This window comes from Mya arenaria, chromosome 12, assembly GCF_026914265.1.
Source record: "Mya arenaria isolate MELC-2E11 chromosome 12, ASM2691426v1".
Lineage (NCBI taxonomy): Eukaryota > Metazoa > Mollusca > Bivalvia > Myida > Myidae > Mya > Mya arenaria.
The window spans coordinates 66,751,490-66,768,296 of NC_069133.1; the positions used below are offsets into that span (position 1 = coordinate 66,751,490).

Consider the following 16,807-nt stretch of genomic DNA (forward strand, 5'->3'; position numbering starts at 1 on the left):
GATATTAATCAGCGGTAGATATGATTTAAGCCCTTTAAACTTTTATTATATGTGTATAAATGTAGTAAGTGGGACCCAGTACATATCTTTATGTGATGTCATGTTATTATATGTACCTGCTTCATAATCAAGCATGGACCACTCCGCATTCGGTTTTTAAGTGAGGTGTTGAAGCTACTTCTCAGTCGCCTTGCAATGACCACTAAATGGTGATCAGCTGCTTCTGGCGATACTGGACGTTAGTGATCACTGTGATATATATGTGTGTTCATAAGAATATGTTAAAATCATTATATATTTATATCGTATTTATGTAGCATCCTATATTTATTATTTAATCATGTAATCGATAACTCAAAGTTATAGCGATTATTTAAAAACATCAATGCTATAAAAAAGAATAATGAAATATAAACATAAATATAAACACGCCAGTATCACATTTGCGATGTTGCCAACGCTCACATATATTACATCGTATAGCGTGACTTCTGCCGGTTACGTTCAAAGCGCACGAGATGCATATGGGTATCCAACGGACATGGCTGATGCTAGTCTATATTGAAACATTGACTGATGACACAAAGAAAAAGGCCAGAATTATTACAGACCATCTAGTATTTAAAGAATGTTTGTGTCATATGTCACTTTGATCTGAGTGAACTGCATTATTATAATTAGCTATTTGCTATAGATGGTTCACTTCGGCCGACATTATTTTTAGACATTTAAAGTCTTGTTTCCACACTAATTAAGTACGCCTAATTGTGTAAAAAAAAGAAAGAAATATTTTCCAATATTTGCTACAATCGGTAAATCATAAATAGATTCACGGACTATTAAAACCAGGTTTAAAATTTGGTGATCGATCGTACCATAAACGTTTTAAATAACGACTGCTTAGCTTTTATTTGATTAGTTGTATGTCACCACAAATTTGCGGTTTCTACAAGGAAATATTTCACGCAAACGTAAATAAACATTATTTTGCTATTTTTTATCATATGTTTTTACTTTGTTAGAGGAAAATCATTGAATCTGTGGCATCATAACATCATTCTTATTTAATCAATATAATGGTTGGACCTCTTGGATATTTGTAACCTTTAAAAAAAAATTCTGGCCAGTAATATATTTTCGCGAGTGACCCAAGCAAAATTTCATTTGCTTTGACAACTCAACGAACTGCATTTCATTATTTAATTTTTATTTTGTGTGGATGGAATTGAAATCTGTCAGAAACCATATAGCCTAATATCGTTATGTAGAGTGTCTTAAATCATTCTCACTTCTTCTTAGTCCATCTAATTGGCCGCCAACGAGTCTTCCGATGATTTTTTAACAATGACTTCTTATGACTTCCACCATCCCAGCAAAAAGTAGCGAATGGTCCTTGCACAGAGAATCTTCGCAGGCACAATTTTGAAATTATTTCCATTAAAAATTCAAATTTCTACGAAAATATTATTGCCTACTGTTCAACACATTTATTTATGTCATTATGCCAAAAGAAATATGTTCAGATATCAAAAAACACTTACATGTGTCAATTGTTTATCAAGTTTCCTGATATCTATAAATCATGGACAAATCTGACAGGTTGTGTACATGTAGAAGGTCTCTGTGAGCCAGAATATATCTATGTGAAAATAACGACACTAATGACAAATTCAATCCGGTTAAGATCACTGTTGGGTATATATTGAACATCTTTGTCATTATTATCCAACATGGATGCATAATATAACTATACATATAGTCTTTCGCCAATTGTTAAAATAGTTTTTTGAGGCCAAGTGTGTTTATTTTTACTAAACGACATGTCCATGTAGTGTTTATATGTTGTTTTTTTGTGAATTATATCAGGCAAGCATTGAAAACAGTTGACATTCATATTTTTACTCTTTATGTATACTAAGGCCTAAAAAATAAACATGTTTGGTTAGGGTTACATCATTTTCAAAAAAAGGTAGGTTTTTTTTAGTTTTTCATTTTTTTTTCAAACTGACATGGTAGGGTCCGCACCTATTCCGTAGGTAGGGTCAGGTAACCCGAACCAAATGTAATTTTTTTTAGGCCTAAGTAATGACATTTTTGTTCAGACAGGCAAATATTTGTTCGGACAGGCAACCACTTCCGAAGTGACAGGCAGAATATTTACATTTTCGGGAAGACTGCTACAGCGGGTTTTATTGCTGGCATCGCTGGTGATCGTGTTGTTTTATTGACCTTTTAAAGCGAAACGCAATTACTTACTCAAATAAAGGAAAAGAATAAGCAACACCAATTGATACATCGTCTGTTTCTTATACAATTTCTGTTTTCAGTAAACAAGAATTAACATAAAGAAATAAAGATGTCGTTCATCTCAAACTTGCCACCCTCTGTGGTGGCAAAGCAAGGGAGAACTGAAGGGGAGAGTGATGAGCCACAGAAGAAATCACGTGAGGATTACAAGAAGATGAAGGAGCTAGAAGAGGCACGAAAGGCTGGTACTGTCCCTGCTATGCAGGATGAGGATGGCAAGTAAGTCATGCGTTTCGAAAAGATAATGAAAAGATTTCCATTATAAGCTCTTTAATTAAAGGATTTGAGAATTACAAAATAAAGAATAACTTCATCATATAGTTATTGTATTTTTTTTGCTTGATTCTAACTTATTTTTTTATTGTGGGATGTAAACAAAATCATGTGAAGAGTTTTGGACAACCATAATTATATTACAGGTACTTATGTGTTAAAAGGTTAAATCCGTTTCATGTCTTACATTTAATTTAATTGTAATTTATGTATAACATTAATATTTTACTCTGAGTTCACATGCATAATTTGTTGTATTGATTACATTGTTTATAGATACAACAATAATATTTCAGTGACATCAACCCTCACATTCCACAGTACATCATGCAGGTGCCCTGGTTTTTTGGGGAGCAGCGTCCAACATTAAAACATCAACGCCCTCAGCCAGAGAAACAAAAACGGTTCTCCGACCTGCAGGAATGGTTCAAGAAAGGTGTAAAGGAGGTAAACTGTCTTTTTTTAAATTTCGTTTGTAGTTCTCCAGAATTATATTGCAGACTTCTGTTAATTAAGACTCTGATGCTGATGATAGTATTTAACTTCTGTGTAAACAGCTTGGTTTTTGTAACTTGACAAGCTTAATAGACTTAATTTCTCAATCTGACTTCTCATTTGAAATAAAATAATATTTGATGTAAGAAAGCACTAGTATGAAGACTTAATGATGTTTCCTATTTTCAACACTCATCTACCAAGTTCTTGATAGTGGCACTTTGCAAAGATAGATATAATCTGACTTAACTTCATATTCTTTATACACATCTGACAATTGATTTGTATTCAATGTATAATGAAAATACAAACTGTACAAAAAAATGTATAATTCCAGGGTCCAGTTTCCACAAAGTTTCGGAAGGGAGCATGCGAAAATTGTGGAGCAATGACACACAAGAAAAAAGACTGCCTTGAGGTAAGAAGGACACTTAAATTAAAATAGAAATAATTCACTACTTTCTAGAGAAGATGGTCTTTTTAAGCTTTAAGCTTCCAATCAAATTCTTAAATATTTAAAATGTAATATATATTGTCATTTGTATATTTTTATGAAAGTAATAGGTTTAAACCAACTTGATTAAAGATGCACTAATGATATTGTTACCCAAAGCTTCACACTCTGCTTTGCTCAGTATATTTGTTCATATTTACACATACAGAAATAATTTTTCGGTTGCAAAAGGCCAGTTATCTACAATATCTCATGTCATGATGAAGCAAATGGACTTGATGTACACATACATTTATGTATTAGCCGTGCATTACTATGATGAACTAACTGTAACTACTTTATTCTTTAATACAGCGTCCAAGAAAGATAGGAGCCAAATTTACTGGTGATAATTTTGCACCAGATGAGCACCTACAGTCAGATCTGGCGTTTGACTATGAGGGGAAACGTGACCGCTGGAATGGTTACAACCCAGACGAGCATCAGAAAATCTATGAGGATTTTGAGAAAATTGAAGAGGTACTTTAGGCCTAAAAACTAGCTGTGTATCTGCACATGTCCCTGTCCTCATTGTTTACCCTTCTTTGATTTGTCATGAAGTTTACTATTATTGAAACCAAATTGTATTGATTATTCACTTCACCCTGCCAGAAAGCATTCATACTTGTCTCTTGAATAAGTTAACTTATACTTGTACTATCATGATCTCCTGTGTATTGTTGGTTGAAGTCACAGGTACAGCTTAACCAGTATCTATATCATCAAAATTAATTACTACTGGTTACTCATATATGTCACTCCATTTTTCTCTATTTCAGGCTAAACGTCTGCTTAAAGAAAAGAAGATAGAAGAAAACTTCCTTGATGGAAGTGAGAAACAAGTTATAGAGGAGGAAAAGGTATGATAGAACTACATATTCTTTATTTTGAATGAACCACCAATCAACTATATTTCTTCTTATTTTGTTCATATGTATATTGTGTAAAGTAATGGTCCTTTATTTGTCTTTATTATAACAGGTCTTGTATGGCTTCTATGACAGCATATAAATCACTTATTATCATGATGATAAAATGCTATCAAATGTCCAGATGATTATGTTGTTAATATGTATTTTTTTTATTCTCTTATTCTTTTTGTTTTTAAACATTGATTCACAAACTACTTACATATATTTGTACTGTTGTTCAGGTGGCTGGAGATTCTGATGATGAAGACAAGTATGCTGATGATGTGGACATGCCCGGGCAGAAGTTTGAAACCAAACAGAGAATCACAGTCAGAAATCTACGTATTCGAGAAGACACAGCTAAGGTAAGGTTTACAGGATTGATTCGTGTATTGCTGTACTGGTGCATCTTATTAAGGTATTCATTGCACAAATATGCCTGGTGACCCCATCTTATTCAGGTATCATTTGAAAGGTTTTTATGTGCAGAAAAAATAAATACTGAAAATCACCAAACAAATGTGTCACTCATGTCCGATTTAACATGAATGAATAAGCAAATATACAAATTGTAATCAGCCAATGAAACATTCAAAAGATACAAAAATTGTATGGGATCACCAATGTGCTGAGGGTAGTATTTTGCAACTTGAGGATTTATTACTGGTTTAACCCAGAAAAGTTGTCTCCCTGTGTATGGGTGCTTTACACTGGGCATGTTGTTAAACATATTCAAAATAGGAGCTAGACTGTCCCTTGTATCTCACACGACCTTCCGCTCTGCTGTCTCAACCAAAAGGCCCCATTGGAAAAAGAACATTATACTTTCAACAGCTATTCTTGATCGCAAGATCTGAATACAATACTAACATATATGTAATGTGCATAATTATATGTTTTACTCTTTTATTTAATTACTATTACCAGTTAACTTGGCCTATTGATTGATTTCAAGGTTCTTACATGTGCATGTACCCTCGAATAATACTCCCTAGCATAAATAGTTTAAATTGCCTTGGTAATGAACTACATGTATACTGATATGGTACACCCCTGTTTACTGTATTATTTGACCAATTGAGCTTCTAAGTAAAGGTAAGTCTTTTTTTAAAGATTATAACATATGATCTCATCATCTTAAAAATAGAGTTTTTACTTGTCCATTTCAGTATTTGTTCAATTTGGACACAAGTTCTGCCCATTATGACCCGAAAACGCGCTCCATGCGAGAGGATCCCTTCAAAAACACAAGCAAAGAGAAAGAGTAAGTCCTTGTCATTACAGCTTGTCTGTTGGAAGTATTTTCAGTGGCTTCTGTAGGTGTTATTGGCAGGGGTGTTATGCCTAATTTTTAATTTTAGGTCCATAAGCAGTAGTTTAATTGACAGAACCAAACTTGAATCAAGTCCTAAAAAGTGCAATGTATGATTGAACCTTGCGAAAATAACTTAGAAACCACAAATTGAATGCTCTTTTCAAGTCAATAAAGTTTGTTAGCATATTTGGAATATGCCATAAAGAGTTGAGAAAAATGACATATCTATGTAATTTCCCTTAATTATACCCCCCAAAACAAAGTTTGGGGGGGGTATACTGGAATTGGGTTGTCCGTCTGTCTGTCCGTCTGTCCGTCCGGTTTTTTTTGTCCGGGATTCATCTTTGTCGTTATTGAACAAATCTTTTTCAAACTTTCAGATATTAATGGCCATGATGTAAACTTGCGCCTCTGTGAAATTGGTACGGGTCACATGACCCTGACCAGAGTTATCTCCCCTTGATGTGTTAAAGTAGGCAAAATAAGCCCTGTCCGGGATTCATCTTTGTTATTATTCAACAAATCTTTATCAAACTTTCAGAAATTAATGGCCATGTTGTAAACATTCGCCTCTGTGAATTTGGTACAGGTCACATGACCCTGACTGGAGTTATCTCCCCTTGTAGGCAAAATTAGCTTTGTCCGGCCTAACTCCAGGGCAAACAACCTAGACATGGAGGGGTGGGGGGTATTCGTTAGCCTATGGCTTACAGTTCTAGTTCTTTCAACTTTTATATTTATCATATTTCGTTTCATTGAATGTGTGGGCTTGTTCATATCCTTCATTGTAAGTTTTGAGACTAGAAAAAGAGGAGGGGCTTGGGCTTTTGGCATTTAGGTGGTCAATTCAATATGGCTACCTGTACAACCACCTGTAGTTTGGTCCTATACTGCAAGATATTGATCGAACCTTTGTTCACATCACAACAGTAACAATACATAAAGATACATGTATATAGACACTATTATAGGGTTTTAGTGAAAGAGAAATGGAAGGGTGCTGGCCCTGTCCTTTTTTAAGCACCTTTCTGTTCTCATGGAGACCAGCATATGGACCCTCCTGCCTGCATAGAATTAAATGCAAGACTTTCTTTTTGTTTTGATTAAACTTAAAGTACTACCGTATTATAAATTCATACAAACTTGACGTATTTGGCAGTTAAAAACTATCAATTCTTTAATAAACAAAATTCCTACATTTATTTTGTTGAAATTCATTATGTTCAAATTCTTCGCTACTAACGCATGGCTTAAACTAGTATTTATTGAGTTACTAGCATGCCCTTTTGGCATCTGGCTGTGGTGCTATTGACTTTCCAAATAGTCTCATTTACCTTTTTCTCAAGCAGAATGCACATACATAGCATTAACACTGTATGAATTATTTCACTTAACATCTGATGTTGCTGTTCTTTGAATTCGCTGTCATTCACAGATCATACTAAACATATATATATATATTCCTGTTTGTTTCAGTAAGTAAAATTTACATTCAGTATCTGTCTTTCACTGTAAACAATATGGTATTTCAATAGCTTATGTTGATATTAAGTATACGTTTAAGAGATGTTTAGATATTTTGAATGATTGACTTCATGTATCATGTTTCCAGGGCTGAGTTCCACGGAGACAATTTTGTTCGGTATTCTGGAGATGCCAAGCAGTTTGCTAAGAACCAAAGTAAGTTGAACTTCCCTCACATACAACTTTATATAACATAAGCTTCCATCATTTCAGTCGAAGAAGTAAGCTTATTTACGATGCTGGTATTGGCCATAAGCTACGGAAACCTACACACGATGTGTTACATATGTGAATGACAGGCATTGATAAACTATAGTAGGCAGTGATTGATTTTGCTGTGTCATTTATTCACTGGTCTTTTATGATCATTTTTCTACAGTAAAGTGTTCATCAGCAGGATGCATTTAAAAAATAAAGTTAGTCCACAAAACTGTGCAGGACTCAATTTCCCCCAAAAAATCTCAATCACAACTCATTCTAGTGCAAGAAATGGACAAGTACAACTCATTGTTTTTGAGCAATTTCTTTAGAACATTTTGTGGACATGGAAGCAGATGGTTTTCCCTTTCAATGCACTTTATTATACAAATAGAGTTTAAACTAAATAGTAAACAAAGCTTTCTACTTTCACAACTATTTACTTGCAGTGTTTGCTTGGGATGCCTACGAGCACGGGGCTGACGTGCACCTGCAGGCAGACCCGACCAAGCTGGCCCTGCTGTCCCGGGAGGTGAAAAAACGCAAGGAGGACACGAAAACAGATGCCAAACAGTCAATTCTTGATCGCTATGGCGGGGAGGAACATCTTGAGGCCCCACCCAAACAGCTCCTTCTCGCACAAACGGTTAGTACTCATTGTTAGTCTAATAAACCCAGAAAAGTTGTCTCCTTTGATTCAAAACTTAATGCTGAACATGTTAAAAATCCACGGGATTGGGTTTTCCAACCTAAGTCCTTTTCCAACCTAAGTCCTTATATTTCATACTGTCTGGTTAACTATGTTGTCTCTTCAGCAAAAGTCAATGGACCCTATTTAAAATGAATTATCTGTTATCCTTGATCACAAGATGTGTATAATAAACATTCACAAAATTGAATAGTAAACATACAAACATGCTGTATAAAAGTTAATATTTAAAGATACATCTACTGAAGGCCATGCACAGATGTCGTGAGTCTGAAATGAATATAGTGCTGATGTTCCAGAAATAGCTGAAAAGAATGGACTTGTTGGTCATGTCTCAGAAAATAATTTTGATTTCCTATGATTTTGAGATTGTCTGTTTTTCTTTTTAAGGAAAAATGTTGAGGTTTAGTCATAGCCCTGGTCTTGTTCAGTGTTGTCATGCAGGTACTCTTGTTATCCATTATCAAATCTTTAATGATCAATTGCTACATGACAGCAATGAAAAAATGCATCTATTTCCATGTATATGAGAGAGATAATTTTGTATTTAGGTGAACAGCATTTAGCTGTGTTTAGTTAAGTAGTATTCATTTAGGTATGTGGTATTTTGGTAATGCTTCATGCCAGCACTGTGGTATATTTCACTGTTTCAAACAGTTCTGAAGTTTTAGCCCACTCTGACATCCATATCAAATGTCAGTGCACACAGGGCTGGGATTCAATTTTAATGAGGTCATTTCTGAAATGTTACATTGGCATACAGCTTTGCAGTTTTTCTGAAAAACTACTGTCATTTTGTATCCTTTTGAGGCATTTAATGAAACAAAAAGATATTTCAGTGTAAGATCACAAGAGTGCAAGATTCTTCACCTCATTAACACAGAAAACTAATTATTTCACTCTTGGCTACGCTTCTCTTGAAATAAAGCTTCTGATGGTCACTCGGAGATATATATTGCGATATTACACTGAAACAAACATCCTTATAGCCTTACTTACAAGATACCTTTGCAATGTCATAAAAATCAATCATTTGAACATTTGCTATTTTTACAGGAGGATTACACGGAGTATTCGCGACATGGCACGGTTATCAAGGGCACAGAGAAGCCTGTGGTTCGGTCAAAGTACCAGGAGGATGTCCTCATTAACAATCACACCGTAAGTACACACTGTAATGAGAGAATAACCTTTGTGTTCACATACTTTAAAGCCAAGGGTTTTCGGAATATTTCTTTCATAAATTTAATAAATTAATATCTCATTACCTGCACTAAAAATGTTCTTATATACGTTTTGAAATTAAGATATTTTTCATTTGAGACTTTATTCTGAAAAGGGTTTTCCATGTATATTGAAAAAATGTCATAATTATGAAACATGATTAGGCTTAACACAGTTTTGTCCATTTTGGTAACATTTGAGTAACAAAATTTGTGTAGGAATCTTCTTTAGCTTTTTATGGAATTATTTTGTATACATTAATACATGTATGTTATCTGATACGATATGTTACAGAGCGTATGGGGTTCGTACTGGAGCGCGGGCCACTGGGGTTTCAAGTGCTGTTGTTCGTTCATTAAAGAGTCCTACTGCACAGGTCTGGCTGGCATTGAGGCTGCACAGAAGGTATGTCTCCAATATTGGAAGGATTGTAGAACTTTTCTCCGAGTTGAAGTATTGTTTTGATGGCATTAGAATTTCTTAAACATGACATTATCTGTACATGACAAATGTTGAAATATAAGTTTTACTCCGGCAATAAAGATTTTAGTCATATATTAGAATTATCTCAGTGTTATATTTTCGTTATTTTTGATACATATTAGTGGAAAGTTTTAGCTAGTTGCAAAAATGAACATAAAGTTGAGATAAAGTTTTTCACTATGATAATTATGTACTGTATTTTTCTACTCTTTGGCTTTTAGCCTATAAGCTATGAATAAAATACACCTACTGGGTATATGTTCATTCGAAATCTAATATATGTAAATGAACAGCATCCATACTAATGCCAAAGCAATCCTAAGGTTGTAATTTTCAGTTTACTGTTGCAGGTTATTAAACATTATTTGTTATATCTTTACAGCAAAGTTTGATACCAATTGAGGCTGTGCACTCAGAAGGTGAGGAAGAAGAGGAAAGCCAACAGAAGTCTCTGGAAGAGGAACATCAGGAGAGATTGAAGGAGAAAAAGAAGAAGAAGAAACAAAAGAAGAAGAATCGGAAGAGGAAGAAGAAGAGGCGAGCCAGTAGCAGTGAGAGCAGCTCATCCAGCGAAGAGAGTGACGCAGATAGTGAGGAGGAAGAGAGAAGGAAACAGAAGAAACTGGCAAAGGTAGGGCAAGGGTTTATATTTGGAACACCTCTGTTTATCTTTCACTCTGACATTCATATAATGAGTGTTTACCACACAAACTGGAATAAAGTCATACAACAGTTTTCTATTCTAATCAAAAAGCATTGTTACAATAGTAAATGATCCAACTTGCTCTAGATAAAGAATCTAGTTAACAGGTTTATTAGATATACATGTATTTTCACCTTTGATGTACATGTATATTTATTAACGATTATCATGAGTATTATGCCTAAATTTTCTTAATGAAGTTACATGTATATTTATAGAGTGATATATATATATATATGTTTATAGAGTGTTTCATGAAAACATGCTAAAATGCTGATCTGTGACTATTTCAGGCTTTAAAGAAGGAAGCTGAGAGTCAGCGGCGGGCGGAGCAGCTGTTGGCGATTGATGAGCGTAAACGTCCTTACAACAGCATGTTTGAGGCAAAGGCCCCAACGGAGGAAGAGATGGAGGCTTGGAGGATGAAGCGTCCTCGAATGGAGGACCCGATGACTCACTTCACCTGAGCTATTCTCATGATTTTATAATGGACCTTATCATAAATTTATGTTCTTGAACTCAACTGACACTCTGTCGTGGGACACTTGATCATCCCACTTCACCTGAACACTTCTCGGAATGATTAAAATGTGGTTCAAGTTCGTGGACATTATCTATAGTGTTTATAAATAAAAATGGAAAATGAAAGGACGCTGTTGTCGACCTGATAAGGATTCATGTTATAAACTTCATGAACTTCTGCCTTAGTAATAACATTGGAGATAAGGATTCTGATTGTGAATCATCATACCAATTGGAACTTATTGTGTTAGTACTGGGTATGCCTGGACACTTTATGGACTCTACATTCAGACTTCTATATGCAGTGTTGTTCTGATATATTTCTAAGGTCCATGGAGGTACGTGTAAGTTGTAACGGTTCAATTTGTGATACATTTATTTTTATATTTTCAAGCAAAGTTCATTCAACTGTGATGGATTACTGATGCTGTTTACTGTTTTAAGTAAGAAAAATAACTGTTTGCACCGATGCATCTTTAAGCCAGTTTCCTGTAGAAACCATGAAAAACGTGTAATTGGGTCAAATAAGCCAAGTTACCATTTCGGCCCTGGAACAATATGTCCTTATATTGTGTTTTTTAATTGTTTTATTGAATTCATTCTGAAATTATAACTTGTTGTATAAGACTGTGCATCAGATCATCCCAAAAACAAGTTTGGTGCAAACTAATTTCTCTACATGTATATTTTTATCACAAATATATGAAATATGTCCTGATATATTGCATGGACAAGCATGTTAACTTGAACATACACAAAATCAAATCTTTGTCTGTAAATAACGGAAATGCTTAAAAATAATATTTATTCTGTTTGGATTGAGAACATATATGCTGATACAATACATAATAAAACCAGGCTAAAATGGACCATGCTGAGTTTGTCACAGGGCCTAATATGACATGGTTGAAATGGTTATTGGGCCAAAATGATCCGCATTGATCAGTTTTAATTTCTTTTTAAATCTTGCTAGTTTTAACTACATGTATATAAACAACAAAACTGTGTGTTTTAAGAATGTATTTAAATGTTTGTTAATATGCATTTATCAAATTAAACATGGATAGGCTTGGTGCATACTCGGTGACCACTTTAATCTGATAACTGCATATAAATAAACATTAACTTGCTTTAAAAGTGTTCAAAATAATGGTTTGTCTGAGAGCCAGCCTCTGTCGAAATCAGTCAATCTGCCTGATTAAAATCAATTACAGCTGACTGTTGATTTAACAAAACAAATGTTCTGCAAAATTAAAAAATACTGCCTTTCCATTGGACAAACAAATTATTTTGTACACAAACATGTTTTAATCTTATTTATATTAGTTGTATAGGACTACTCTAAAAATCTAATAGATGATAAATATTTCATGTTGTATGTTATAACTTGAACAAGTCAAATACATAATTTGATTAATGTCATATTACCTGAAAACAAGTGGATAAACCTGGTTATTTATTGGAAACTACCAGTATCCATGCTGATAAGCCTTGGACTTCGTTAAAATGTATACAATGTTTTATCATGGGTATTTCATTGTTATATAAGCATCATGAACGAATTGGGATTCTTAAAAATAAACTAAATAATGTTGTATATAATTATGTATATGTTGTATGTATGTTTCCCTATCATGGCAAATTTGCTGATGTTATATACTTCTACATCCATGCAACGGCCTTAATATTATAATCAAAACCATGTTTACCTAGACAATAGGAATAATAATGTACAAACTCTCACCATTTGGACTGAAATGTTGATTTCAGAAATGCTTGTAGGTACAGTGAATATTTTTTAATCACATACCAACGCTCGATATTAAATGTTAAATAAAACAATTATAACCGTTATGATTATTTGAACATCTTAATCTGAATAATTCAATGGAAAATTAATCAAATAATGGCTACTAATATTTCAGTTGATAACCGTCTTCCACCTAACCTTGGCCAATGTCATCTGAGAAAACCATTGATAACATTTCAGTACGTCTGAACTCGAACACTGGTCGTGACAGAAGGTGTTGTTAATTATGGAGAAAAACACATGTCTCCAATTCCTTTGGTATAATAACGGTCTATAAGATGATAAAAACTAGTGGAGGCATATTGGTTCTCCTCTTGAATCACTGCACACAAATCAATATGTGAAGAAAACCAACTCATCACTCAATGTGTTGTTTGTACCTGTAAATAGAAACTAGTTTGTAGCTAATCATTTACATACTTTAGCCATTTGCATATTGATAAAGGAAACGAGTATTTTGTTTCTTTCTTAATCAACATGATATATTATGCAAGCAGAGAACGTGATAGAATTTTAATTGAAAAACACAAAAACAACAGCAGTTGATAGCGTGCCAAATATGACAGCCTGTTTTCGGATTGAAAGTCAAGGTAGAATGATGGCCTTGGAGTTTTTGTCGTCGTCGCCGGCGTTGGGGAAACGTTTCAAGGTATTCTAATGAAACTTGGTACAAATGTTGTCAGTGAAAGAACGCATACGCAGGGTCCGTAACTAATTTTAATGTGTTGAATTATGCCCTTGTTCGGATAAGAAAAACAATAACAGACGAGCATTGGCGATCGCTATGTGACGCTGTTGTTACGGACTGTCTCTAGTATGCCAACGTTCAGAATAGAAACCAGGGCCGTATTCATATAGTATCTTAATGATTTTTTTCAAGTCAGCCAAGGGAAACATATGTTTTCCTAGTTAAAAGGAAAACTTAACAATGTTTTAAAGGCGCACGATATAGTTTGATGCAAACGAAAACTGTTTGATTTTAATGCTATATCATGTTAAACTCATTTCACTTTAATGAAAAAAGAAGTAAAAAAAACATGGCTAGTGTACATATAAACAATACTAGCGATATTTCAGTATTTTGGCGCTTTTTATTTGGGGATTTTGTGGCCACGTAGCTATTAATTAAAATTAAACATTTATAAAGGCTATCTATTGTATATGTGTACACAATCCATATGCCGTTTCTATCGTTTAAGTCAAATGAGCTACAAATGATAATGTATTCAAATAAAGATTAGAAATATCCTCAACCTATATTATGCGCCATTATCACCATTGATATGAAAAAGGCAAGAGAAAGATCCAAAAAATAAAGGTATCAGTTATGTATACACTTGATGTAAAGTAGAGAGTAAACAGACATTCGTTGTTAAAAAAATCGAAAAAGTAATCAGTAAGAAAAAAAACAATTATATTAAGAAGTCACAGAGTTTAATTGTACACTTCCTTCTTGCATAGTGTTGATGCTGCAACGATGGTGGCATTTTGCTGGATGCGATAACACTCGAGAAAGTCTCACTATTTTATACACATGTACAATGATCTGATGACATCTAAAAAGACTAAGACATGAGCTGATTCGAAGACTTGCATGATTGTCAATTTAGTGAGTATCTCCATGGTGGCCTATGGAGCAGGGCTTGTTGAGCTGTTCAGGTCATATATACAGCATACTTAACTCAGTGCAGATTCTATGTCAAACACGACTTTAGTGTATAAACGTCAGTGTTGGCCTTTTGCTCGCCGTGGGACTCGCTGTTGACCGTAGCTCTTCGATCGGGCTGGTTACATGTAATATCAATGTTATGTCCTTCGTGTTTGTTTTAACGAATGCTATGGACTTATGACGTTTGTTTTTATCCAAACTGTAAATGTTGTGATTGTTCTTGTGACTTGTTGAAGTATTCAGTATTTACACACTGAGTGATCGGTAATCTGGCTAGCATCGTCACGGGCTGAACTGACTACGACCCCCAGAATTCTACGGGGCTGTTTCCGGATGCAAATACTACAGCTTATACGGCAAGGTGAACGAACGTAATAATTGATTCAACAACTTGAAATTTGTATTGCTGTTTACATTTTTACGCCATTTGCCTTAGCTAGATTCTAAGAAAACGTCTCGTTATTACCACAGCCCGGAATTCGCCGTTGTAGTCGCCGCAATGTGTTTGCAAGTCCAATCAATCCAGATAACTATTTCTTGAGTTATTCAGCGTCTTGATCGTTTGAAAAAACAGCTCTGTTTGTGTTGCTCTGCCTTTTTTCAGCAGAACTGCAACAATCTCTTAGAATTTTCTTCCTTTACTCTGCTCAATACGTGACGTTTAAATGACGAACTTGTTTACGCGTATTTTGTAATTGTTTATTAAGGCTTTAAATGCCCGATGTATTTAACATCATTAAAAACAATAGCAATTAATAATAAACAACCTGCAGATGGCATTACATTGTTGACCTATTTCGCCTTTGTCGGTGCAAATGTAAATAAATCTGGAAACATAAAACGTGCATGTAAACATGCAAGGCAGTGTCCCCGGCCAAGGCTTTTTTAATTAACCTGTTAATTGCGGAATTTAATCATTTTCGAGTAAGCATTCAATTTATACAGCATAGCTTCTTATGGGGTATATCCCGCAAAATATGCACATACCGTGCCAATAAAGATAATCTGACGTTTCTTGCGTGTTAAAGGGAACTTTTCAGTGCATACATGAATTCCTCTGTCTAGGATACTATATGTGTCCACACGCAACATTTCCATGCGATCATACCAAACACGAATGTAACCCCCTCCCACTCGCGTTCTGACTAATCCCCCGTTTCATATCCGAATCTCTTGCAAACGTTGCTCCCCTACCTGAAGCGTTCCTATTAGTTAAGGTGCGACTACCCCCCCCCCCCTCCTTTAGGTGTCAGGCCACTCCCTCTGGTGTACCTACTACTTGAGGTGAAACTCTCCTCCCTCTGGTGTACCTTTTACTTGAGGTGAAACTCTCCTCCCTCTGGCGTACCTACTACTTGAGGTGAAACTCTCCTCCCTCTGGCGTACCTACTACTTGAGGTGTAACTGCCTCCCTCTGGCGTACCTACTACTTGAGGTGTAACTGCCTCCCTCTGGCGTACCTACTACTTGAGGTGTAACTCTCCTCCCTCTGGCGTACCTACTACTTGAGGTGTAACTGCTCTCCCTCTCGCGTAACTTCTACTTTAGGTGTAACTGCCCTCCCTCTGGCGTACCTACTACTTGAGGTGTAACTCTCCTCCCTCTGGTGTACCTACTACTTGAGGTGTAACTCTCCTCCCTCTGGTGTACCTACTACTTGAGGTGTAACTCTCCTCCCTCTGGTGTACCTACTACTTGAGGTGAAACTCTCCTCCCTCTGGTGTACCTACTACTTGAGGTGTAACTGCCCTCCCTCTCGCGTAACTTCTACTTTAGGTGTAACTGCCTCCCTCTGGCGTACCTACTACTTGAGGTGTAACTCTCCTCCCTCTGGCGTACCTTTTACTTGAGGTGTAACTTCACTCCCTCTGGTGTAGCTAATACTTGGGGTGTTACTGTCCTCCCTCTGGCGTACCTACTGCTTGAGGTGTAACTCTCCTCCCTCTCGCGTACCTTTTACTTGAGGTGAAACTCTCCTCCCTCTGGCGTACCTACTACTAGAGGTGTAACTGCCCTCCCTCTGGCGTACCTACTACCTGAGGTGTAACTGCTTTCCCTCTGGCGTACCTTCTACTTGATGTTTAACTGCCCTCCCTCTGGCGTACCTACTACTAGAGGTGTAACTGCTCTCCCACTGGCGTACCTACTTCTTGAGGTGTAACTCCCCTCCC

At 35.6% G+C, this 16,807-nt stretch overlaps 1 protein-coding gene across 2 annotated transcripts; it reads left to right on the forward strand.

Annotated features, from left to right (window-relative positions):
- The first annotated feature begins 925 nt into the window (after positions 1-925).
- On the forward strand, positions 926-12,992 carry LOC128212121 (pre-mRNA-splicing factor SLU7-like). Of its 2 annotated transcripts, none has more exons than XM_052917404.1 (14): positions 926-971; positions 2,328-2,526; positions 2,877-3,027; positions 3,413-3,493; positions 3,884-4,048; positions 4,348-4,428; positions 4,722-4,844; positions 5,649-5,743; positions 7,407-7,474; positions 7,966-8,162; positions 9,282-9,386; positions 9,744-9,854; positions 10,315-10,563; positions 10,929-12,992. In XM_052917404.1, exons 2-14 carry the CDS (start codon positions 2,357-2,359, stop codon positions 11,100-11,102), a joined length of 1,770 nt encoding a protein of 589 aa, XP_052773364.1. In that variant the 5' UTR covers positions 926-971; positions 2,328-2,356; the 3' UTR covers positions 11,103-12,992. The 2 variants fall into 2 exon arrangements, with proteins under 2 accessions (XP_052773364.1, XP_052773363.1); XM_052917403.1 differs by lacking the exon at positions 926-971 and adding an exon at positions 1,162-1,414.
- The last annotated feature ends 3,815 nt before the right edge of the window (positions 12,993-16,807 follow it).

Bases quoted from the DNA above. Each gene is read 5' to 3' on its own strand.
- LOC128212121 (XM_052917404.1), top strand. From the start codon at position 2,357: ATGTCGTTCATCTCAAACTTGCCACCCTCTGTGGTGGCAAAGCAAGGG. The intron at 3,028-3,412 runs GTAAACTGTCTT...GTATAATTCCAG, and splicing joins TCAAGAAAGGTGTAAAGGAG to GGTCCAGTTTCCACAAAGTT. The intron at 3,494-3,883 runs GTAAGAAGGACA...TCTTTAATACAG, and splicing joins AGAAAAAAGACTGCCTTGAG to CGTCCAAGAAAGATAGGAGC.